The sequence below is a fragment of the Hemiscyllium ocellatum genome, chromosome 25, assembly GCF_020745735.1.
Source record: "Hemiscyllium ocellatum isolate sHemOce1 chromosome 25, sHemOce1.pat.X.cur, whole genome shotgun sequence".
NCBI classification, from domain to species: domain Eukaryota; kingdom Metazoa; phylum Chordata; class Chondrichthyes; order Orectolobiformes; family Hemiscylliidae; genus Hemiscyllium; species Hemiscyllium ocellatum.
Window position 1 is genome coordinate 35,255,911 of NC_083425.1, and position 23,972 is coordinate 35,279,882.

Below are 23,972 nucleotides of genomic sequence, written 5' to 3' on the forward strand. Positions count from 1 at the left end.
TCATACCCAGTGAAGAAGCAGTGAGACACATGAGAACAGAGACAGATGAAAATCTGAAATAAACCTTTGACAAAGCTAACATGAAAATAAACTTGGAAAGGCACATTGCAAGGAAAGCTTGAATTCCACATTAGTTATATAAGGTATGAGCTAACTTCCCAAAAATGTGGGCTTTTTTTTCTGTCTGTAAAATGTGGTCTTTCTTGCCTTTGCAAACTATTTTGGAAGCTGGGACTGTCTCTCTTTTTTCAGCACATTTTAAGATCTGGAGGATTAATAAGCCATTTCACAGATTACATAAATATGAAAGACAGGCACAGCTCCAGCAGCAGCAAGCTGGTACACAGACTCGGCCAAATCCCTGACAGACCGAACCTTTTCTCTCAAATTTTAAAGAGAGAGAAACCAGAGGGGAAATAATTTTCTTGCTATTTTTGTTGAGTGTTTTGTTTAAATTAAAAGCCACTTCCAGAAGCACACAACATACCTCTAGGTTAGTGATCTTAAAATTTCAACTTTTTTAAAGGATGCAAGCTCTCTGCACTGGCCAAGACTGCATGCTTGATTAGTTTGCCATACACGTTAGTTTCCCATGTGGTGGGAGAGAAACCGAGGGAATATATTTCAGGTCAGTGACCTTTCAGAGTTCTGACCAAGGGTAATCGACCTGAACCTGAACTCTTCCTCTCCCCAAGAGGATGTCAGACCTGCTGAGTATTTTCAGCATTTTCTTTTCTAATTTGCAGTGGCTTGCTTTTCGATTTAAGTCTCTTCTGTGCTCCCCTGTTTCTGCTGCTGCTGTCCAGATGTATCAAGCCGAGGTGGATTTTGGAACTAAATGGAGATTGTGGCAAATTACAGGAGGTGGAGCTAACTGAGAGTACCTGGCTGTGTTTCGTCCTCCTCAATCTCTAACGCTTTGCCTTATTTACACACCCAAAGCAGGTCTCCTGCCTCTTGGCTTTTGCAGTGTTAAATGGTGAGTAGTTGGGAAGCAGTCTCCGCCTCTAAAGGTTCTATCCTGGAGCTGAGGTTTGCAGGTTATAAATAGCGGCTCTCTGGGTTGCAGTGTTCGCTCGGAGCTGCAGGATCCCTGCTCCCAGTGTGTGTGCGTGTCTCCTGGCCGGACAATGCATTACCTTAGCTGGCTGGTCCTCGCCCCGCTGTTAGCCCTGGTGACAGCAGCTCCCCGCTGTCCCAGTGGCTGCCATTGTCTGGGGGACCTGCTCCACGTGGTGTGTGAGAACAGAGGGCTGAAGAAAATCCCAAGAGTTCCCAACAAGGTCCGGCTCCTGAGTCTGCAGCAGAACAACTACCCCATCCTCCCTTCCAATGGCTTCAGCTCCATGAAGGGCCTGGTTTCACTCCATCTCCAGGACTGTCACATCCGAGAGATCTCCCCCAATGCTTTCCGTGGGCTCAAGAAGCTCGTCTACCTGTACTTGTCCAACAATGAGATTAACACCATCAGGCCAGGTGCCTTCCAGGACCTCGCACAATTGACCTACCTCTACATGGACAACAACCGAATCAGTGAGCTCGCCAAGGGGCTGCTGAACCCGCTCAAGAGCTTGTTCCTGCTGCAGCTCTCCAACAACAGGATGCAACAGGTCAAACCGGGCACCTTCGCTGGCGCTAAGGAACTGCGGTGGCTCCACCTCAGCGGCAATGACATGACCACCATCCTGCCCGGCGCCCTGGATGATGTTGAGAACTTGGCCACCCTTCACCTGGACAAGAACAAACTGAACAGCTTCCCGGCAGCGGCCCTCAGCAAGCTCAGGGTGGTCGAGGAACTGAAACTCTCCTTCAACTCCATCAGGACCATCCCTGACAATGCATTCCGCTCGTTTGGAAGATACGTCGAGCGTATGTGGCTCAACAACATGGGACTGGAGAGGGTAAGATGGTTTAGCTGGCTGTGCCGCTAGCACTGTACTCAGGGATAAGTGCTGTTCCAGGGATAGTCCGTTTGGCCAGATTCAGCGCCAGCTTCTGATTATCAAGAATAAAGTCTTCTAGTCTCGCTAAGTGAGGCTATCCTGTAAGGGTTTGAGGAATCATGCTGGTTAAATCCGCTCACCGAGATGACTCGGATTTTACTCACGCATTGAGTGCTGGGCAGCGAGTGACCTAACAGTGAAACAGTGTGGCTGGCAGAGACTCTTGCTGCAATCCCCACACCACTCCATATAACAGATAGGAAACAGGTGGGACATCTTCCAACTCATTTAATAAGGTATTCCCCATCAATCCAAAGAAATTGCAAAGTCAAAAGGGAAAACACAAAATTATCACATTGCAGAAAGAGGCCATTCAGCCCCTCCTGTCGGTTCAGGATCTCTGCATGAGTAATTCACATAGTGTCATTCCCCTTCCTCCTCTGGGGGACTCTGCACTTCCTTTTCAGCAAACAGTCTAATATACTTTGAATGATATGACTGACGCTGCCTCCACCATACTCTTGAGCAGTGCACTCCAGACCTTAACCACTTGCTGAACTAAAATATTTCTTCTCATATTGCTTTTGCCAACTATTTTAAATCAGTGCCTCTGTGTTCTTGATCCTTTCATAAATGAGTATAATTTCTTGCTATCCACTCTTTCCAGACAGGGCAGGAGATTGTAGACTGAATAATCAATCACTTCAAGCGATTTGGTAACTGTTTGTACCCCTGGGCTAGCCAAGGACTGAAGAGGAAGAGTTTTGGACTAGAATCTTTGTAATCCTTTCAGGTGATATTTGTTTAGTCCACAGCTTGTGGTATCACTGTGCTGTGTTTTGTAATACAAAGCTTCTCAATTTGCAATTGTTAGTTGCTGGTTAGAAAATTAAACAATTTAAGTATGCAGCAGCAACTTTTTTTTGTTTCTGGGATGTGAGTGTCTCGAACAAGGCCAGCATTCATTATCTGTCACCAACTGCCTTTGAGAAATTAGTGGTGAGTTGCCATCTGTAGGTACACTCACAGTTTTGTGAGGGAGGGTGGTCCAGATTTTTAACCCAGTGAAAATTAAAGAATGGTGATATTGTTCCAAGTCAGGCTGGTGAGTGACTTGGACAGGAATTTACAGTGATGGTTTTCCATATATTTGGTGCATTTTTATTTTGAGATGTGACAGGTTTGAAAGGTGTTATTGAAGGAGCCTTGCTAAGTTGTTGCAGTGCATCTTGTAGATGGTACACATTGCTAGCACGACGTGTCGCTGGGGAAGGGAGTGAATGTTTAAGGTCATGAATGAATATCACTCAAGGCATGTTTTGTCCTGGATGATATTGAATTTCTTAAGTGTTTTTGGAGCTGCACTCATCCAGACAATTGGAGAGTATTCGATCATTCCCTGACTTTAGGGAGGCTTTAGGGAGACAAGTGATGTTACTTGCTGAAGAACTATCAGTCTTTGACCTGTTCTTGAGCCAAAATATCTATAGGCTTGGATGAGATCCGTTTCTGGTCATGGTAAGCCCCAGAATTTGATAGTAGGGGATTCAGCAAAGGCAATGTATTTGGGATGTCATGAGAAAATGGTTTGATTTCTCTTGTTGGAAATACTTGATGGCACAAATACTACTTACCATTTTTCAGTCCATGCCCAAGTGCAGGTCAGATTTTGGTGCATGCAGGCACAGACTGATTCAGTATCTGAGGAGTTGCAAATGATACTGTTCACTGCACAATCATCAACAAATACCATCACTTCTGACATTATGTCAGAAAATGGTGGGGCTAGGAGTCTGCTCTGTGGAACTAATGATGTTGTGGAGCTGAGATGATTGGCCTCCAACAATCAAACTATCTGCCTTTATGTTATGCATGACTCTAATCAGTACAGCGTTTTCCCCGATTTCATGTTGCTAGGGCTCCTGATGCCACACTTGACCACATACTGCCTTGACACTTTCCACTACTTTGCAGATAATTGAGATTAGAGTGATGAAATAATAATTGGCTGGATTGGATTTATCCTGCCTTTGCAGACATGTCATACCTGGGCAAATTTCTACTTGTTGGGTAGATGTCAATACTGTAATTATGTCTAGAGCATAAGTCTTCAGTATCACAACTCGCATCCTGTTAGGACCAATAGTTTTTGCTGTATCTAGCATCTTAAGTCACTCCCTAATGTAATGTGGAATGAATCAAAGTATCTGAAGACCGGCAACTGTGATTGAGTGGATCACCGGAGAAGGCTGAAATGGACCAGCCTTTTCTTTTGCACTTACCTGCTGGGTCTTTCATCATTGAGGATAGGGATAGTTTTAGAACTTCCTCCTGATTACATCTATCTGACATTTCCCTGCAACCAGTTTTCTACAAATTGTATTCTATCACAACTGCTTTTATCAAGTGTGATTAATACCTTAGAATGTAGGATTGGCATTCCTGCAAAGAATTCTTTAAAACTTCTTGGTAAACTTCCAGTTAATTTTTCAAGATCATCAATGAAGTCCAATGGTTTTGGTAAATGCACAATGCCAATGACTGGTTTCTTTGAAGTTTAGTACCAGGTCTGCACTGAATGAGTGTGTTTCAAATGGCACAATATTGAGACAATGAATTGGCCTCAGTACCCCAGGATGTGTAAAGGCAAATAATCACCCATCAGGCCTCCTGCTCACCATCATTTGCCCTTTGGCACACGTCATGAGTAGAAAGGATGGTATTAAGCTATACTTCAGATCATAGTCAAACAGTCTGCTAATGCAATGTGAGTTTTTGTATGAAATTGTTTGCTTTGGAGGTCCCTGGAAGTTTTATAAAGCTGAGCCTAGTCGGTGTCAGTCCGTTTGGAACAGGGAAGAACAGTGACCTTAAAAAGGAGACATTTTGAAGAAAAAGAGTTTTTGAATTTATACAGTGCCTTTCATAATCTCAGGACATCCCAAAATGGTTTTCGCTCAATAAAATACTTTGAACTGTAGTCACAGCTGTAAATTGGGATACATGGAATCCAACTGTGTACAGGAAGGCCCATAAACAGAATTATAATAACAAGTGAATAATCCGGTATTACTCATGTTGTTTAAGAGATAATTGTTGACTAGAAGACGGAAATGTACTCGCTTTAAAAGAATGTTCTGGAATTCATCACTTCCACCTGAGACAGGACACTGAGAGGTAGCAACATTGCACTCTGAAGAGTCCATTGACAGCCACCAGTCTGGCCACAAAGGATTAGCAAACTGTCTTACTGTGAACTGCCAAAGTTTTTTTTCCTAATTTATTATTAATGTTTCAAACTAAACAAATAAATAAACATTTCTCCGAATCCAAGTCTTTCAGGAGACTGTATGGATTATAAACATATGACACAAACCCAGCTCTGTGCAGCTTCATTAATGTCCACTGGGGTCTGTAATAAGTAGACCATTGAGTGGTGTGTGTTCCTGAAAGAAAGGCAACATTCAGTAATGTTTCTCGATGCTGAGGTAGATATTTGCTGCCAAGCACAGTCATGGGGTTTATTTGAAGTATTCTGGATTTACTCGAGCATACAAACACAATTCACTCTGTGAACAGAATTAACACTGTTCCAGATTACATTCAGACTGGATTTATTCTACATTCAGAGGTAAAGAACCACCTCTGCTTTTCATAACCTGTTATTTTCAACCCATTTTAATATGAGAGCTCAAAGCCTGTAAAAAACTGCTCAAATGCATTTTGCCTTATAAAACAATTTGCACTATGATAGTCAACTTGCTATTAAGTATCACCTGGTGTGGTTCAGGAGCCCCATTCTGGTATAGCAAAGAAAGACCTGGATTGAGAAGGTGCACAACTCACTGGCCAATGTTTTTGCTGAAGCCTTTTGTCATCCAATACATGCTTTGTTTCTGCTCACTTCTTTGAATGACCTTCCAAACAGTCACCCTCCTGAAGTCACAGTCATCAGCGATTGTCTCCCAGTTGTCAGTGCCAGCGTCCAACATTTTCATATCTCACTTGCAGGTATTCATGACCCAGAGACCAGTTCATCACATAGAAGGTCTTTAGGTATATGACTATCATCCATCTGATGGATGTGATTGAACCAGTGCAGACATTGCTGGCTTAGCAATGAGTGGGCACTTATGAAATTATCATGCTCTAGAACATCTGAGGTGCTGACCTTGTCCTTTCAAGAAATGTTCAGGATATGTCTGAAAAAGTGAAGGTGTAAACTGCTTAGCTTTTTCTCCTGTGTAGTTTATGTTGCCACATTGTGGAGGAGATGCTGATAGGGGAGGTTTGGTAGACTCATGGTTTAACATTCTCAGTTAGGTTGTTGCTGTTCCACACTCCATTACTCAGCTTAGACATAACATTTTGTGATGTTTGTGTTGATTTCAGCATCATGTCACAGCTTGCTGGTGATAGTGGAGCTTAGAGATGTGAAGCTAATAACAAACTCATGTGTCACATTGTCAGTATAGCAGTGTGGCAGCATCCTGTTCCTGATATTGAAGTTCAAACCAAACTCTCCACAAGTGTGAGAAAGGTTGCCCCTTTGCTGAAAAAGCTGGTTCTAGACATGTGTTGCATCACCAGTGTACAGCAGTTCTCTGATGAGGACTAGCCACACCTTTGGATCTCAAATGAACAACAATGACAAGCTTTCTATCGGTCCTGGTGTGTAGGTAGACACTCTCAGTTAATGACCTGAAGGCAAGTGACAGCAGTAAAAAGAAGAATATGCCAAGGATTATTGGTGCCCGAGCAGAATCCTTGTTTGACTGCAGTGCAGATTTCGAAGAGTTCCAATGTCATCCTGTCATTAGGAGAAAGTGAGGACTGCAGATGCTGGAGATCAGAGCTGAAAATGTGTTGCTGGAAAAGCGCAGCAGGGCAGGCAGCATCCAAGGAGCGGGAGAGTCGACGTTTCGGGCATGATTCCTGAAGTAGGGCTCATGCCCGAAACATCGACTCTCCTGCTCCTTGGATGCTGCCTGACATGCTGCGCTTTTCCAGCAACACATTTTCAAGCCATCCTGTCATTAGCTGACCTTACCAATCAAGTTGACATGAAGAGATGACATCACACTGAGCAGCTTCAGCAGGCAATCTTCTCATCAATAATAGATCACCTCTGCTCATAGGTTCAAATGCCTTAGTGAGATTAATGAAGACAATTGTAGATCTTACAGTTCTGAAACCCACTGGGATTCAGGCAGATACATTCAGGCAGGACCTGCACTCTGACAATAGCAACACAGGCAAATTGTTTTCCCCACAATGCTCAACAGGGCAACACTCTAAGAGACATTGCAATTGCTGCAATTGCTTTTGCTTCCCAAACAACACCCCCCCCAACCCGCCACCCTAAACCCACATCCTTACAGCAGAAGCTGCGAAATTCCCACTGATGTTGCAGGAATATGGTTTCCTATGCTTGCTGGGTTGAGGTAATATTGCATCAACACCCAGAGCATTGTCCATCATAAGTGAGTCAACAGTTTTGCTGAACTCTTCCACTGTGGATAACCAGTTTTGTTTTTGTCAAGCGTTCCATAATCAGTGTTCTCCATATAATTCAGTTCAAAGAAATGTTCCATCATGTCTTAAACTGTTTACTGCAGTTTATGATGATCTTACTTGTCTTTGGTTTCAATGAGCCATTGTCTTTGATGATGAATTAGTTGCTTTTTTGACCTATTCATATACATATCTACAACATTTCCTTGTTAAAAGATATCTAGATATTCTTGTTGAATTATCACTGAGAGCCACTGGCAAATGACCTTGCAATCTGTTAGACTTCAGTCTGAATGATTTGTAGTGCATTCAGTTTTGAGAGATGATGAAAAAAGATACATTTTGTTGAGATTATTTCCAAGAAATACTAATTCAAAGGCAAAGCCAACATTTATATTTCTGTGAAAAGAGATGTTGATTGGTTGGCAAATAGACTGTGATTTGTGGAGAGATTGCCATGAAGGATGCAGCAATTAATGATAATTGACAGTGACAGTCCAGATTTTGCCATTATTTTAAACCAGACAATTTAACTTTGATGGGTCAGTACTTTGCCCTGAGAAGTGAGCCAGCATATGGCTGTTACCTATTTTGTTGAGGTGAAACTGGCGCAATGCATGTACATATTCTTTCTGTCATCAAAGAACAGAGCCTTGTGTGTTAATATACACACAATGAACTGTTGGTTTATATCCAGGTAGATATTATGACTCATGTTGATGTTTTGAATGGAAACATTTAAAATGTTTTATCCTAAGCCCAATACACACCACGCATTGATCTCTATCACGTTCAACCCTGTCCTGAGAATGCTGTTCAGTAATTGACATCTGGTGATGATCAGCTCCAGTTGATGCCATTTCCTGATTTTGAACATCTCTAGTACACTTGGAGGTGTGGTTTGTTCTGAAAGGTGTTAGTTACACAAAGCTCATGATAACAGAAAAGCTCAAGAAAAGTTTCTCACCATCCTTATTTAGCTTTCTCAGGCCATGATCTCTGAGGCCTGATGGTCCTTGCTCATAGTTGCATTGAAATCCTCTAACCTGTAAAGATATTCTGATATAAGGATTGTGCTGGTAGCAATGTCAAGCTCCTCATAGAACTTGTCTATCACTTTTGGATTGGATCACAGCTTTGAAGCACAGATATTCATGAGGTGAGCTGCGCAATTGAGTTGAAGCAGTTGGAGAGAACTTATTCCTAAATTATTGTTAGAGGGATCTATCATTGACTGTAGTGAGTTCCTTATTACAAAGCCTACACCTTGCTCATGCATTTCCTCTGAACACTTCTGCTGCCAGATGTAATGTTTTAATGTAATGTGTAATGTTTTTCTTTCAGTGAATCACTCTCGGAGAGCTCGTCTCTTGTAGGGATGCTATTTCCATGTTCAGCCTCTCAAGTTCCATGTCGATCACAGATGCCTTGCGTGCGTTATCAACCAACTGCAAGTCATCTGTCAATCCTGTCTGCACATGGTCCTGATGTTCCAGCTTGTCAAAGAGATGGCATCTCTTTTTTCTTTTTCACTGTTTGTTTGTTTGCTGGTGTGATGATTTCCGTCCACTTGTTGAGCACAGCCTCAAAGCTCCAAATACCTATTGAAGCTGGTCAACCGTGGAAGGTCAGCATATTATAGGCTGGAGGCTTCTCACCTAATGTAGTGGTGGTGGTCAATGATGATAGTTATTTTCACCGTCTGGAGCCATAGTAAGGTTGGGCTTATCACTTGTAACTGCTATCTCTCACTTTGTGTTATTGCAACAAAACTGCAGTGGCCTCTCCAGGATAGAAAATTTACTGAGACTTTGGATTGATCATAAAGTTAGCCTTCAAATTGAGTATAAAATAATGTAAGGCACAACGTTTGTTCTGAACTGATTGCAGGAGTTTCCAAAAACAATGTCATAATTAGACATTAGTTTGCCTTCCTGTGCTTCTTTATGTTCTTGGGGTTTTCGCCCTTAATTATAACTTACATCTGTAAGGCAGTTTCCCACTTAGTTCAGATAGTTCGATTGTGAGGGCAATAACACTGACATTGCAGGATCAGTCCCCATACTGAGCAGGGTGTCTGTCCCAACTGAAATAATACTGAACTTTTATGACAGTTTCATACATTCATCAGATCAATGTGAAGTGCTGATGGTGCAGTGAAGAGAGATAGCATGCTTTCTGTCTTTGTGTGCCAGTGGGCTTCTCATTTTCATTCCACACTGCTGGCTAGCAGCAATGCAAAAAAGACAGCTGAATGTGTAAGTCTCTCCCTGTCAGTGCACAAGCTCTCCATCAGCAAGTCATCAGCTGTCCCACTGCATAGTGCCGTATGGAAACTGGGTCATTTATGACCCAGTCTAAAATTTCAGTGGAAAATAGAGGAAGTTTGATCCCCAAATACAGAAAATGGACTTCCAGTGACATGTGGATATGCCCTGACACTCAAGAGCCACATACCTACCTAAGGGGAAGTAGTTTTACTCAAGAGTCTATGCATGTAATTATCCTGTCATGTTTGCCTCAAGGAAATTTGATTTCAGATGTGCACCTGTGTAAATATGGAGGTATAACGCAAAACACAAAACACATTAAAGTTCTGAACTGTAAGAATCCTACATTAGGTTCAAGATCTCACTAAATGCAATATAAACACAGTACCTATATATAAGATAGTGACTGAACAACATGGAGATCTTTGAAGGTCAAGCTCCATATCTTCACTAATGTGGTCTATTATCCTTCATCGTTACACATATAGAACTGAGGGGGCAAAGGAGACCAATCCTTTTTTACTGATGCTAGGGGCTGATAATTTGTCTGAAATGTAATGAAGTTATCAAAATGTACTCCTACCTGTATTTGTTTTTATTTCTCCTACTCATTTGTGCTCAGATTTTCTCATCACTGCAACACATAAGAAACTAAACGGAAAATAGGTCATGATTTGTTCCAACCCCCTTCCACTTTCAACTTGGGAAGGTAATTGTACAGTGATCATGTCACTTCACTAGTAAACAAGATTGATGTTTTGGGTAAATGTGTATTCAAATGCCACCAAAATTTAAATAAGAAAACAAAAGATTCTGTCAGTTTAGCATTCCTCAAGCTCAGAACAGCAATTAATGGCATTAAAATTGAGACTTTGGCACTTTCCTGTTATATTAAGCTAAACGGTGTGGAGGTTAACGATAGGTGTTGCTGCTGATCTGGTGAAATCACCTAACATTGGATTTTTAATCCTTATTTTCTTCCTTTCGTTGCAACCATTTTCCTACCCTGCTATGCCTTTGGGAGTTACCCCCTTCCATGGTACTGTGTAGGAAACAAACTCATAACATTTGAACCATTCACTGGGGCCAGTAGATTGTATGCAATACAGCAACAGACGGACAACCCAGCACAATTAGGGTTTGACCTTGTATTTCCCCCTTTCTGCCAGTTCCAGACACAGGACACTTAAAAATATGCAAAAGATATACCATTTATTGAAGGAACTTAATTAACCTTTGAATGAAGAAGCACCCTCGTGTTCTTCTACTCTGAACAACAGCAGGCATCCAAGATAGAATTTCAGTGGAAAATTCCACTCGCTGTGACTTCACACCAAAGGGCAAGTTTTATAGCTTCAGTGCTATAATATAGCCAGTGATTGCAAGCAGTAGTCATAGCCAAGACTGAAAACAGTTGAGAAAATTGTTTTCAGATTTTCAGGTTAAGTTTTGCCAAACTGAAATATAAGACAGAGGAGTTACTAAGGTCTTTGGATTAACTCTTTAGTTGCTGAATTTTATTCCACTTATGAGCATGATTAACTCATGCATACAGTTTCATTTTACTCAACTGAAGATTCTGGGGGACAACTGAATCATTGTGAGTATTCTCAGGTACCCTTGTCAACATGGCCAAGTTTAATCCAAGATTGGACTGGGGATACTGGCAGACATTTTAGTTACATAGGATTCCACAGATCATCATTTTCACTCAACATCCACTCTTGCCAAAGTGATGGAGTTGAAGCCCGACTTGGTGTTCTCTTCTTTCTGGCTCAGATGTGTAGACAAATTGGAAGTCAACAGCAGACCTCATTCAAATGGACTCAGTCAGCACAGATTGGAGATAAAACTGGCTGTCTGCAGGTTTATACTGATTAGTATTAGCCATGACCTTCAATCAAAACCTCATCACAATCATTAAATAAAGGTCAAAATTAATGCATGTCCAATTTTCCTTCTTTAATTACTTATTTAACGGGTAATCTCAAGGTTATGGCCTTTACTTGAAACCCAGTGATCCAAAGGCACAGTAGCAAGTTGTAAAAAGGACCTGAATGAGTCTGATCATTTGAGGAGGGAATAATAAATATTGCCAAATTGTTGTAGAAACCCAGCAATTCAACAATAACATTTATGAGGAATAATCCCAACCTCCATCTACCTGGTCTGACCTATAGGCAACTGAGAGATATGAGGAACGGGAAATAAATTAATCTAAAATGCTCTAACTGGTACCATTGGTTATCCTCTGTTCATCCTGCTCCACTCTATTTCATGGAAGCTGAAATCTCTGTACTTCCACAATCCCCTCAAATCTCCAAGCTAAATATTCCTAGCAACCTGGCATAAAACAAAAGATTATGCTGCTTCAAAAGAAATGTAAATCAAAACTTCTAATCACCAATTAAACATTGAGGTTTGTTTTTGATGATAAATATTACACACCGTGAACATTTGAGAAATTTCATTTAGTTTTGCTTGTGTTTCTGTGCTGATGATAGTTGTCAGAACTGGTAGCGAACATCACTGTGCTCCATCCTTTTGGTGTCCAATGGGATAGCAGGATTGACATGGCAGAGTCTACTTAGTGAAGATTTACTTCATATTAGGAATTTCTACACTTACTGGCTGTAAGTAAATTCCAATTCTACAATCCATTCAAGAGCTCCTGTTAATATGATATTTGACTAGGTTGAAGAGAGAGAGAGCCTCCTTCAGTGTTGTTCAGAATAAGGCATCAGAATATTTGTAGTCTTGTGTCCTGCTCATACGCGGCCCTCAGTTGACTTACTGCTCCATCTGTCTCTGTGCCTCCACTCATGGCCTATGGGTTTCCCACTATCAAGGGTGGCTAGAAAGGTGGAGAATCAGAATCCACAAAGGAAATGAAATGGTCTTATTCAAATTGAACATCTGAATGGGATTATTGATCCTTTATTTCCTTTCTGTTCTTCTTGGGATGGTTGGACTTTGGTATCGATACACTGTGAGATGACATTACTGTAATTAGGAACTCACTGTTTGTGGGTAATCAGGCACATGCCCATGTCCTGCCACTGTGTATTGTGGCAACCTGAGACTAGTCCTCAGGTGCAGCACTAGTTGGGCCTTTGACGAATTATTAGTCCTCCTACCATAAAGCTTTCCTATTGGTCCCTACCTCTGCTCCCAAATATGAATTTTAAACATTGGTGGGTAGATGTTCCTCAGCCAGTGCCACAACTGCAGCTTTAGGTCGTCCATGACCTTTAATAATCAAAGCTTAATCTTATACCATACATCACAGATGCCATTCCCATACTATCAAGCATTACAGTGCTGTCTGACAATACTTCACCACGTCAGCATTAATCATTCCAACAGTCTATCAGTATTATATTGATGTATAAATAGAAAGCTTACATATATGACTGGAGTAGGTTGATTGCCATTTCTCTGGAGATATCAGCAGTTTTACACTTTATATTGGTTAATTGAATTTTTCAAACTATTCTACACAATATGCACATCTTTGAAGAAGTAATTACATGAATTAAATGAAGTCTAACTAAACTGTTGTGCTTAGTTTTCAGATGGAGCATTCAATGGCGTCAGCGGCCTGTCAGCCCTCCACCTGAATGACAACAAATTGGAAACTCTGCCTTCAAACCTCGTCTTGACCAAAATGAAGAACATGACTCTCTCCAACAATCCCTGGCATTGTTCCTGTCCACTTGCTACCGTACGAAGGTAAACTATTTCCTAAGTCCAGCTCCAAATTCCTTTTAAAACTAACCTTTGAGTTAGTGTCCAGATTTCTATATGTTGCACATTTGTGACCGTATGGGACCTAAGGTGGCTGAATAGTAATTGTTCCTCCCAGGGAAGTTTTATTAATCAGTCTGTATTAAATATAATCACTTGCCTTCCTCCTTATTACCATCTCACATCCAAACCATTGGACATTTCATTTTCTCAGATTTTTCATGTCTTCTACTCCACAGTTGAAGCCTTAATTTGTAGAAACAACTCAGATGAGTCCCCAACCTTCTCCATAATCACTGCCATAAATTTTAATCAAATAAGCTTGACCACAACTGAGACAATAAATGTTAAAAGACTCACCATTTACAATGCTTCTGCTAACTTGTGTAGCTCTCTAGCAATTGCCACTCTTCCAGTCAGTTATCTCCTTACAGAATGCAACCATTTCAGTTTTGGTTTGTAATAAGAACAAAGAAAAAAATAACAGTACATCACAGGTACAGGCCTTTCAGCCCACCAAGACTGTACCAACACATGATGCCTTTTTAAACTAAAAACCTTTTGCTTCTACGCAGTCTGTATCCCTCGATATCCGGCCTATTCATGTGTCTGTCATGATGCCTCTTAACCATTGCTATTGTATCTGCCTCCACCATCTCCTCTGGCAGTGCATTTCGAGAACTTACCACCCATTGTATAAAAAAAACTTGCCTCTTACGTTTCCTTTACCCCCTTTTCCCTTAAATCTATGTCCCCTAGTAATTGACATTTCTACCCTGAGAAAAAGACTCTGACTATCCATTCTATCCTGGCCTCTCATAACTTTGTAAACTTCTATCAGGTTGGCCTTTATCCTTCAACATTCAAGTGAAAACAAACTAAATTTGTTCAATCTTTTCTCATAGCTAATACCCTCCAAACCAGGCAATATCCTGCTAAACTGTTTCGGCAATCCTCTTCAAAGCCTCCACATTCTTCTGGTAGTATGGTGACCAGAACTGCATGCAATATTTCAAATATGGCCTAACTAAACTTCTATACAACTGCAGTATAACTTGCCAATTTTTATACCCTACTCCCTGACTGATGAAGTCAATCATGCCATATGCCTTCTTGACCACATGATCCACTTGTATTGCCACTTTCAGCAACCGTGGACCTGTACACTTAGATCCTTCTGTATGTTGATGCTACTGAAGCTTCTGCCATTTACTGAAAATGGCTCTCCTGCATTACATCTCCCAAAATACATCATCTTGCACTTGCCCAGATTAAACTCACTTGCCAGTTCTTCGCCTATATCTTCAGCCTGTCCATATCCTGCTGTATTGTATGGCAATCCTCATCACTATCCACAGCTCTGCACTATCTTTGTGTCATATGCAAACTTCCAATCAAGCCACTTACATTCCCTTTAAACAATAGGGGTCCAAGCACTCATCCCTGTGCAACACCACTAGTCACAGATCTCCAGTCAGAAAAACACCCTAACACTGCTACTCCCTGTCTTCTATGACTGTAGAAGTTCTGTATCCATTTTACCAGCTCACCACAGATCCCATGCGGCTTCACCTTTTCTATCAGCCTGCCATGAAGGACTTTGTCAAAGACTTTGCTAACTTCCTCAAAAAACCGAAGCGAGTTTGTGAGACATGACCTTCCTGCTCAAAGCCATGCTGCCAATGCTAATAAGTCCATATTTTTCCAAATGTGAGTAAATCATATCCTTAAGAATCTTCTCCAATAATTTCAGTAGCACTGACATAAGGTTTACTGGCTTGTAATTTCCTGGATTATCTCTGTTGCCGCCTTAAACAAAGGAACAACATTTGATGTTCTCCAGTCCTCTGGGACCCTTCCTATGACTAAAAAGATTTCATATAAGGTCCCTAAAAATTTCTTTACCTGCCTCCCTCAGCATTCTGGGATATATCCCATCAGAACCTGGGGACATGTCTACTTTATTACTTTTCAAAACACCCCAAACCATCTCCCTTTTTATAATGACATGTCCTAGAATGTCAACATACCCCTCCTGAGATTCACCATCTACCATGTCCTTCTCCTTTGTGAATACCGATGCAAAATATATCATACTGAAGAATCTGTACCTATGTATCTTTTACCTAAGATGGCACCGTAAGTGGTGACTTGTGAACTTTTCACTGTACACATTTGAATACATATGACAATAAAGCTAATTCATTCATTCAAGCATTCAGACAGGCCTCATCCACTTCCTCTGGCTCCAGGTATAAATTTCCTCCTTTGTCCCAGAGTGAACCTATCCTTTCCCTAGCTACCCTCTTATTCCTTATGGATATATAAAACACCTTGGGATTTTCCTTAATCTTGTTTGCTTTGCCAGTCCATCACCTCAGAGTCCTACTCAAAACAACTGTATTCATGTAACACTGTTTTAATTGCAGAGTATCATGATTCCACAAAGATGAAATTGTGAGAACACTTTGAGTTAAAAATGTGGAGTGATTCTCGAAATACACTCAAGTTATGTTGCATACATAGTAGGAGAGATGCATCATTCAGCACGGTTCAGAATAACAAAGCAGTGTGAGTTATACATAAGCTGGAAAATTTGTCCCAAAACCTAATTATGTTTGAATTGAAATTAAAGCAAAGAAGTTTTTAAAAAAAAGTATGAAGGAGAAAATGGAATATGAGCTAATTTCAATGGGATGAAGGGAAGTTAGGCCTTATCAATGTATTAGAAAAATATAATCTGACAGGGACCTAACACTGAGAGGGGCTTATTCAAAACAGAGAGGAAACAACACCAATGTTTGTTCGGTAGCTTGGCACAGACAGAGAGAGATGTGTTGCATCTGTTCCTCACCTCTCAGCTGTCCGTAACAAGATTTTATTTTAGAGGAATGTGTTAACCCCTTGAATGTTGTGACTTTATGGACCAGACACAAAACAGACTTTCTTCAAGTTTAAAAATCAAAAGACAGTATAAGTGTTTTCTTTTCACAACACCCAAAATGTAATCACAATAACACTCAATCCTCACATATATCTAGTACATGCTTGCACAAGAACAAATGATTTCTAAAGCTGTAACATCCACATGGATTAATAACAGAACCAGGCCACTTGTGCACACTGTCCTTAAGATTATGTTTGATTTTTAAGAGCCAAACGACTTTTTTTGATTCTCCAGAGACAACGGAAATGGGAGCATTTCTGGTTGTTTCAAATGAAATTGTGGCCAAGCTCCTGCAGTGAAGAAACATAATTTTGCAAGTCAACAAATTAGCCCCTTTTCTGTGTCTAGTATGACTTTTGAGGAAGAATGCTTCCTTGTGCTCAACAGAAAATAACTTCCCTCTGACCTGCAAATTACACACCGACCTACTGGGCAGTCTTTGCTTAGTACACTGTCCTTTCATAAAAGAACAAGTCATGGATAATAAATTGCTGCCTCTGTTCTCCATACCTAGATGGATGGATACTAGCAGGATTCGTCCAGATGGTGTCTGTGCTTCTCCAAGTCAATACCGTGGTCAGCAGATCCGGGAAACCTCTGCCTTCAGATCTTGCCCAAAACGTGCAAAGCGCAACAAGAAGAATGCACTCTGAGCAGGTATGTGAGAGACTGGGTCAACACCATTAAAATGGATGCTTTCTAATTTTACTGCACAGGAAAGCTCCACCTTCACTCTGAGTTAATAGACATCAGGCTGGGTGGTGTAATGGATGCTGTAGCTGCAACCATAAAACATTAGAAATGTTACAAGACGGAAAAAAGGGCCATTTAGCCCATTGTGTTTATACCAGCTGAATAAGATAGCCACCAATTCTAATTCCACTTCCAGCACCTGGTCCATAGCCTTTAGGTTACAATGCTTCAGATGCAGAACCAGGTTTGTTTCAAATGAGTTGATATTTCCACTCAGCCAAACTGGGCAATGTATTTCACACAGTCACTATCTCCTTGGTGAAAACATTTTTCTTTCTACCCCTTCTAATCCTTCTAGCAATCATCTTAAATTTGGTACTCTGGCAATTGTCTTCTCCAACAGGCCTTTCCTGTCCATTATATCCAACCGCTTCATTATTTTGGATTTAATAAACCCTTAACCTTCTCCAGTCCAAGGAAACAACCCTCGCGCATCCAGTCTTTGCACGTGCCTGCAATTTTTAAGCCCTGGCAACATACTCTTGAATCTTTTCTGTACTCCCAGAGTGTTGAACCCTATCTGTAATGTGGTGTCCAGACCTGTACAGAGAAGTCCTGCTGTTATCTAACCAGTATTTTGTATCTTAGCATTACATTCCTGCTTTTGTATTCGGTACCTTGCCCAATGAACGGAAGCATCCCATATGCCTTCTTTATCATCTTACCTACTTCCCCTGCCACCTTCATGAACCTGGACATGCACTTCAAGGTTTATCACTTTGTCTACACTCTCCATCCCTTCCCATTTATTGTGCATGTCCTTGCTGTGTTTGCCCTTCCTAAATGCATACTTTGAGATTTTGTGTCAGAAGAATCTGCAATTAGATTCGAAAAGTTATTTGTGGGTCCAGTAAGGGCCATTATGTTTGTTTAGTGAAAACATGGATAACGGGGGCAGAATATCCTCTCACATTGTTATAGTCATGTCTCAATTGGTAGTGCTCTTGCCTTTTAATCAGACGATTGTATGTTCAAGTCCCACTTCAGGATTTAAGCACAACATTCTGGGCCATCACTTCAATTCAGTTCTGAGGGAATGCTGCATTGTTGGAGGTGTGTCTTTCAGTTGAGGAAACTCAATCAAAGTCTCTCAAGTTGATATGAATTATTCCACAGCTCTCGAACAAAGAAGAGCAGGCAGTTATCTGTGCCAATATCTCTCCCTAAATCAATATCACATCACTGTTTGTGAGAGCTTCCTGTGCACAAATTGGCTGCTGCTTTCCTTACATTACCACAATAATTGCACTTCAAAAGCATTTCATTGCCTGTAAGCATTTTTGGACATCCGGTGGTCAAAAAAGAAGCGAGGCAAATGCAAATCTATTTTCTTTCGAAATGTCAGGCAGGTAGAAATGCTTATTCCAAATAGCGTTTGGTCTCTGTTTAGTCATGGAGGGAGGAGGACAATAGTGAGCTATCATTCTGGCATTTGCAATCTTGCAGTTCTGTTCCACTGAGCTCTTGCAATGCAACAGTGAAGTGCAAACCTGAAACTGGAGACTGGATCGCTCTGGATGAGGTATGGCTCAGCCAGTGTGGACACTGGATTGATCTGGATGGGGTTTGGCTCAGCCATGTGGACACTGGATTGGTCGAGATGGGGTGTGGCTCAGCCAGTGTGACACTGGATCGATCTGGATGGGGTATGGTTCAGCCAGTGTGGACACTGGATCGGTCTGGATTAGGTATGGCTAGCCAGTGTGATACTGGATCGGTCTGAGTGGGGTATGTCTCAGCCAGTGTGGACACTGGATCGGTCAGGATGGGGTATGTCTCAGCCAGTGTGGACACTGGATTGGTCTGGGTGGAGTATGTCTCAGCCAGTGTGGACACTGGATCAATGTGTTTGGGGTGTGGCTCAGATGTTTTGGACTGGCTAGGGGTATGGGCTAGCCAGTGAGGGGGTGAGGGAATGAGACAGTCTGACTTGACATATTCTCTACAGCCAATAACTTGCTGAAACTAAATACCAAGGTTAATATCTGGGTGAGATGCTGATTGATTGTTACAGCCTGTGGAACTTGTATCCACAGAAACTATCAGGAATGATTCCATAGACTTAGCCTGTAGTTCTTTGATTTGAGAAGGTTGAGGGGTAATTTGGTTAAAATTTTGAAAGTGGTCAAGGATTTGAAAGGATTGACAGGGAGAAAGTATCTCCTCTGTAAGAAGAACCCAAAACAAGAGGGCATAATTTTAGTAAGAGAGGTGGATTGTTCAGAAGTGAAATCAGGAAACAAGTCTTCATACAAAAGGTAGCAAAAGGTTGGAACTCTATCCCCCAAAAGACTGCAGGTACTCAGGAGCAACTGAGCTTTTAAAGGTGAAATCAGCAATGTTTTTGTTGGGTAAAGATATCAAAGTGTGTGCAGCAAAGTTGAGCAAAAACAGTTTTTATAGATCATCTATGATTTAATAGAAATGGTAGAACAGGCTGTAAGTGGTGAGTGTCCTACTGCTGTTCCTCTAATGGGAGAATTAGCACCAAGTTGTGGTACCTATTTGCTCAGAGGTATGTTCATCCCAAGTATAGCTCCCTGACAAGTTTTGTTTCTCCTGTAGGTGGTGGGAATGTCCGTCCTGGAGACTGACTCCTCGTTTGACAATACCAACTGCTGACTCCTCACAGCCACTTCCCGCACACACAGAAGGAATTTTTCAGTCACCATTGACAGTAATCGTGAATCAGCTACAAATTCCTCATAGCTTTGAAGAGCACGTAACGGATTGCAGCTTCAGCACAGCGATACCTCTTCACAGCCGAAGTGTGTGCACTCAAAATTCTCAGCGCTTAGAAACAGCAACAAAAATCGAGTAGCTAAACATAAAAATGGGGCAAACATGCTTCTAACTAGAAGCATCTCTTCCAAGTAAACATACACAGGCTTTGTCATGATTACTGTATTAATATATATATATTCACATATATATTTATGTATTCATATAAGACATTTCCTGGGACCTAGATAATCTGTTTGAGATACTTCCTTCCAACCTTCCCTCACCCTTTTATTATTAATATTAACAGTTAATATTACACCCTACTCCTCCATTGAAGTACCTTTTCGAGAGAGGGACAAGTCCATTGGGCCAAATGGTTCTTACCGATTCCTAACAAATACATTCAAATGTCTTTTGAAATTATGACAAATGACATGCTCCCAGTGCTTGTTCTGCCAAATTATTTTATAATTTACTGTCTGATTTGAAGTAGATTTGCTTAACTTGCCCGCTCATTTTCCATTCCCAACCCTAGAGTCACTTAATTATGATTGTCGACTATATCGTGGTCTCATCTTGTTAGCTGGTACCCAAGGGACATTACATTCAATTTTGATCCATAGTATTTACAAAGACAAAATATAATGGGTAAAGAAGCAAAACGTTTTTGAGTTGCCTGCACTAATGCATCACCAATGTTTCAATGTTATATTTAAGCCAAAATAGGATAGGGGGAGGGGTGAATTCTGGATAAAGCAGTATTTGTGCACTTAGCTCTTCTGCCTCTTTAAAATAACTCTGTACAAATGAGTTCAATGGTATGCAATAAGATCCAATGCACCAAACTACTCCAAGTTGACAATATCTCTCAGTTAGGCCAGAGGGTCTGGTCAGTATCAAAAATGAAAATGTTTTACCCTTCATTAAGCCTAGTTGGGGTCATAACTTGATCCTAAAACTATCATCCATCAGTTAATACCGAAGTGTCATATCCTGATTATTAAAAGAAAAGTCTATTATTGTATTGCTTTAACTTTATTTTCATGGAATGGCATACTTCCCAAGGTAGAGGGTGAGTTAGCTGGACAGCGAGTTTGCAATTCAGAGTAACACCAATAATGTTGGTACAATTTCTGCACTTGCCGAGGTTATTGTGAAGGATTCTCCTTCTCGACCTTTCCCCTTACTTGAGGAATGGTGACCCTCAGAGATTAAACCACCACTTGTCATTTCTCTCTAATGAGTGAGCATTCCTATGGTCTGATAGGACTCTGATAATTTTACAATTTTTTTCAGTTCTTGGATAGCTTGGTGGGGAATTGAAAATTACTGCAACTGTGCATTGCAAGCCAGAATCTGCAGTACTCAGCCATCACACTAACCAATAACCTCAAATCATGTCAAAACTTGCTGATCCAAGTGACCAACAATGAAGTTCTCAATTGTCCAGCCATACCTCTATCCAGCTTATACAGGCTAATTCTTGAAACTCTGTACCCCTCGTGAATTTTATAAGGTGAGCAAACTCTGGCCACATTCCCAAAATTATGCTAAAAGATTTTACAAATCCAGGATAACCAGAACTGTCACTCTCTCCGGTTCAGAGAGAGACCATTGACTGCATGTCTGTGAAAGAGACCAGACAAAGGAAGTTAACAGATCATAGCCGATAGTTTAAACAGCTTGAAGTCCTAGTACCCAATTGGATAATCCTAATTCACCTGCAGGTTTATGACTTCATGAATTTATTTCATCAATTTAGTTCACACATTCAGTTGTGAACTCACCTTTAGCTTTCCATCTTTTAAAAAAATTCAAAGACAGTGAGCATTGTGGGTGAGGTACTCACTGCATTTCTAAGCAATGCACTGTGTGTACAACCTATGGTCTTTGGCCCCCTCCCAGTATTCCAGCCTTCTTCGCTCAGGCACCATGCTGTATTTATATTTCTTATTGGATGATATCATCTATATGCTTGGGAAATTTGCCTCATTGTGGCTGGATCCTATTTTGAAACATTGAGATCAATTATTATCAGCAACGTATAACAACTTCAGATCAACAGGAGTAGCGATTTAAACAACTGATGCTGAAGGGTTGGTGTACATGACAACAAGATCCACAAATACCATTTTGGCCATCCCTATGTCCGGCTAATTACATGCAGCATTACATCAACTGTCATATCATTGACAGACTCTCATTTATGGATACTAGGTATCCCTTTTCAGATTGCCCAATGTTCACTGAACTTCAGTCTGATGGATCCTGCACCCAAGCAAATTTACATAAAGTCAAAGAAAAAAAATCATCACAGAATAATGGAAAAACAGAGAATGGCTTCAAGTTGTTGCTGTGTCTTCAAAGTGAATGAAAAAGAATATGATACTAAAGATATATCAGCAGCTCTCAAACCCATGAACCTGAAGGGCACCAAAGATAAGCAAACACCACCCTACTAGTCCCCCTCCAAAACATATTGTATGCTGTCTTGGAACTATATCACCATTATTCACTGGGTTAAACTCCAGCAGTCTGGCTGTACCAACACCACATGGACCAAAGCAGTTCAAGGTGACTCATCACTACCTTTCAAGAGCAACAAAGGAAGGATGATGAATATTAGCTATGCCATTGATATTCACCCAAGAATGAAGATAAAATATTGCAACAGTCGAATTGAATGAGCAGCCAGTGCAGTAACTGAGAGAATGTAAACCATGAACACCAGTATACTACCCTCCGAAACCTATATTAAAATATAAATATGGACTGAATCTGTCCTGGGCATCTCTAATATTGCCTACCCTCTGGAGTAACTCATCAACATCCTGGTAGAACAACTTGCAAGTAGTTATGAGCTGAAAGTTCATGAGCACACTGCCTTTAACTAGCTCATGACCAGACATGCATCCTCCCCTTTGCAGCTATAATACAATTTAGAAGGTTCACAATTATCTTTTTAAAAAAGAAACCCTTATTGGTGAGGGAAGTACCATGGAAAAGCACAGCGATTTTAATCTCAAGGTGTGTCGCATGCTGCGAGGGGTTGCTATAATATTTTATCTTCATGCTGTATATAAAATGTTAGTAGAACCTTAGTGCAGGTCACTCTTAACATAGCCCAAGAGAGATTATGGGCCTTAAAAGGATGTCTCGGGAGTAATTGCTGCTGCCAAGCTGATATTCTCATCTCCAGTAAGTGTGAATTGCTGAGCAACTCTTCTGCACTTTACTTGCTGCGTCTATCAATAAAAACATATTTTCATATCACTTGGAAGGGATCTTCTCATGCTTTATTTATCAATAATTTCCTCCAATGTTTTTGTCTTGAAAGTATTAAGTCCTATTGGGACTGGCATACCAGCAAGTGACTGATAGTCTTCATAAGATGAGAAGCTAGTTTTAGTTACATAGTTGACCAGCTTGGTGGGTGGGTGGAGGAAGAGAAAGGAGTGTCACAATCCAACCTTCACCTCAACTTGTTGTCCACTAATTTTTGCAATGGTTAATGAGCAACAGCTATCTTGATCTTATCCTTCATCCCAAGGATAACAGAGTCAATTGTCACTACTAAATTATTGCCTGGCTCTGACTAGTTACTTTGCTATGGATTTGTAGATTCCTTTACCAAACAACTGGTGAAAGTGGCATTGGGGTAGATGAACGCAACAGGTTTAGTTCAGATTTAAATGAGGTCGAGTTTTAGATTAGATTACAATACGTACAGTGTGGAAACAGGCCATTCAGCCCAACAAGTCCACACAGACCCGCCGAAGCCTAACACTGCGGGCAATTTACCATGGCCAATTCACCTAACCTTCACATCTTTGGACTGTGGGAGGAAAGCAGAGCATCTGGAGGAAACCCATGCAGACAAGGGGAGAATGTGCAAACTCCACACAGTGATTCACCTGAGTCTGGGAATTGAACCCGGGTCTCTGGCACTGTGAGGCAGCAGTGCTAACCACTGTGCCACTGTGCCGCCCTGGAAATTTTTGACCATTTCCAATCTACATTTTGTCCAAATGAATTAAAAATGAAGCAGCCCACAGGTTAACCACTTGAATAGGC

At 41.0% G+C, this 23,972-nt stretch overlaps 2 protein-coding genes across 3 annotated transcripts in view; one reads left to right on the forward strand and one right to left on the reverse strand.

Moving 5' to 3' along the window:
* Positions 1–23,972, reverse strand: part of acsf2 (acyl-CoA synthetase family member 2) — a 175,970-nt gene that overhangs the window by 59,940 nt on the left and 92,058 nt on the right. The gene's annotated exons all lie outside the window — the stretch shown is intronic.
* Positions 975–23,171, forward strand: chad (chondroadherin). The gene is made up of 4 exons (XM_060844209.1): positions 975–1,901; positions 13,296–13,459; positions 16,936–17,078; positions 19,740–23,171. Exons 1-3 carry the CDS (start codon positions 1,131–1,133, stop codon positions 17,072–17,074), a joined length of 1,074 nt encoding a protein of 357 aa, XP_060700192.1. The 5' UTR covers positions 975–1,130; the 3' UTR covers positions 17,075–17,078; positions 19,740–23,171.

Coding starts and splice junctions, on each gene's coding strand:
- chad (XM_060844209.1), top strand. CDS start 1,131: ATGCATTACCTTAGCTGGCTGGTCCTCGCCCCGCTGTTAGCCCTGGTG. Junction 1,902..13,295: donor ACAACATGGGACTGGAGAGG/GTAAGATGGTTT, acceptor TGTTGTGCTTAG/TTTTCAGATGGAGCATTCAA. Junction 13,460..16,935: donor CCACTTGCTACCGTACGAAG/GTAAACTATTTC, acceptor CTCCATACCTAG/ATGGATGGATACTAGCAGGA.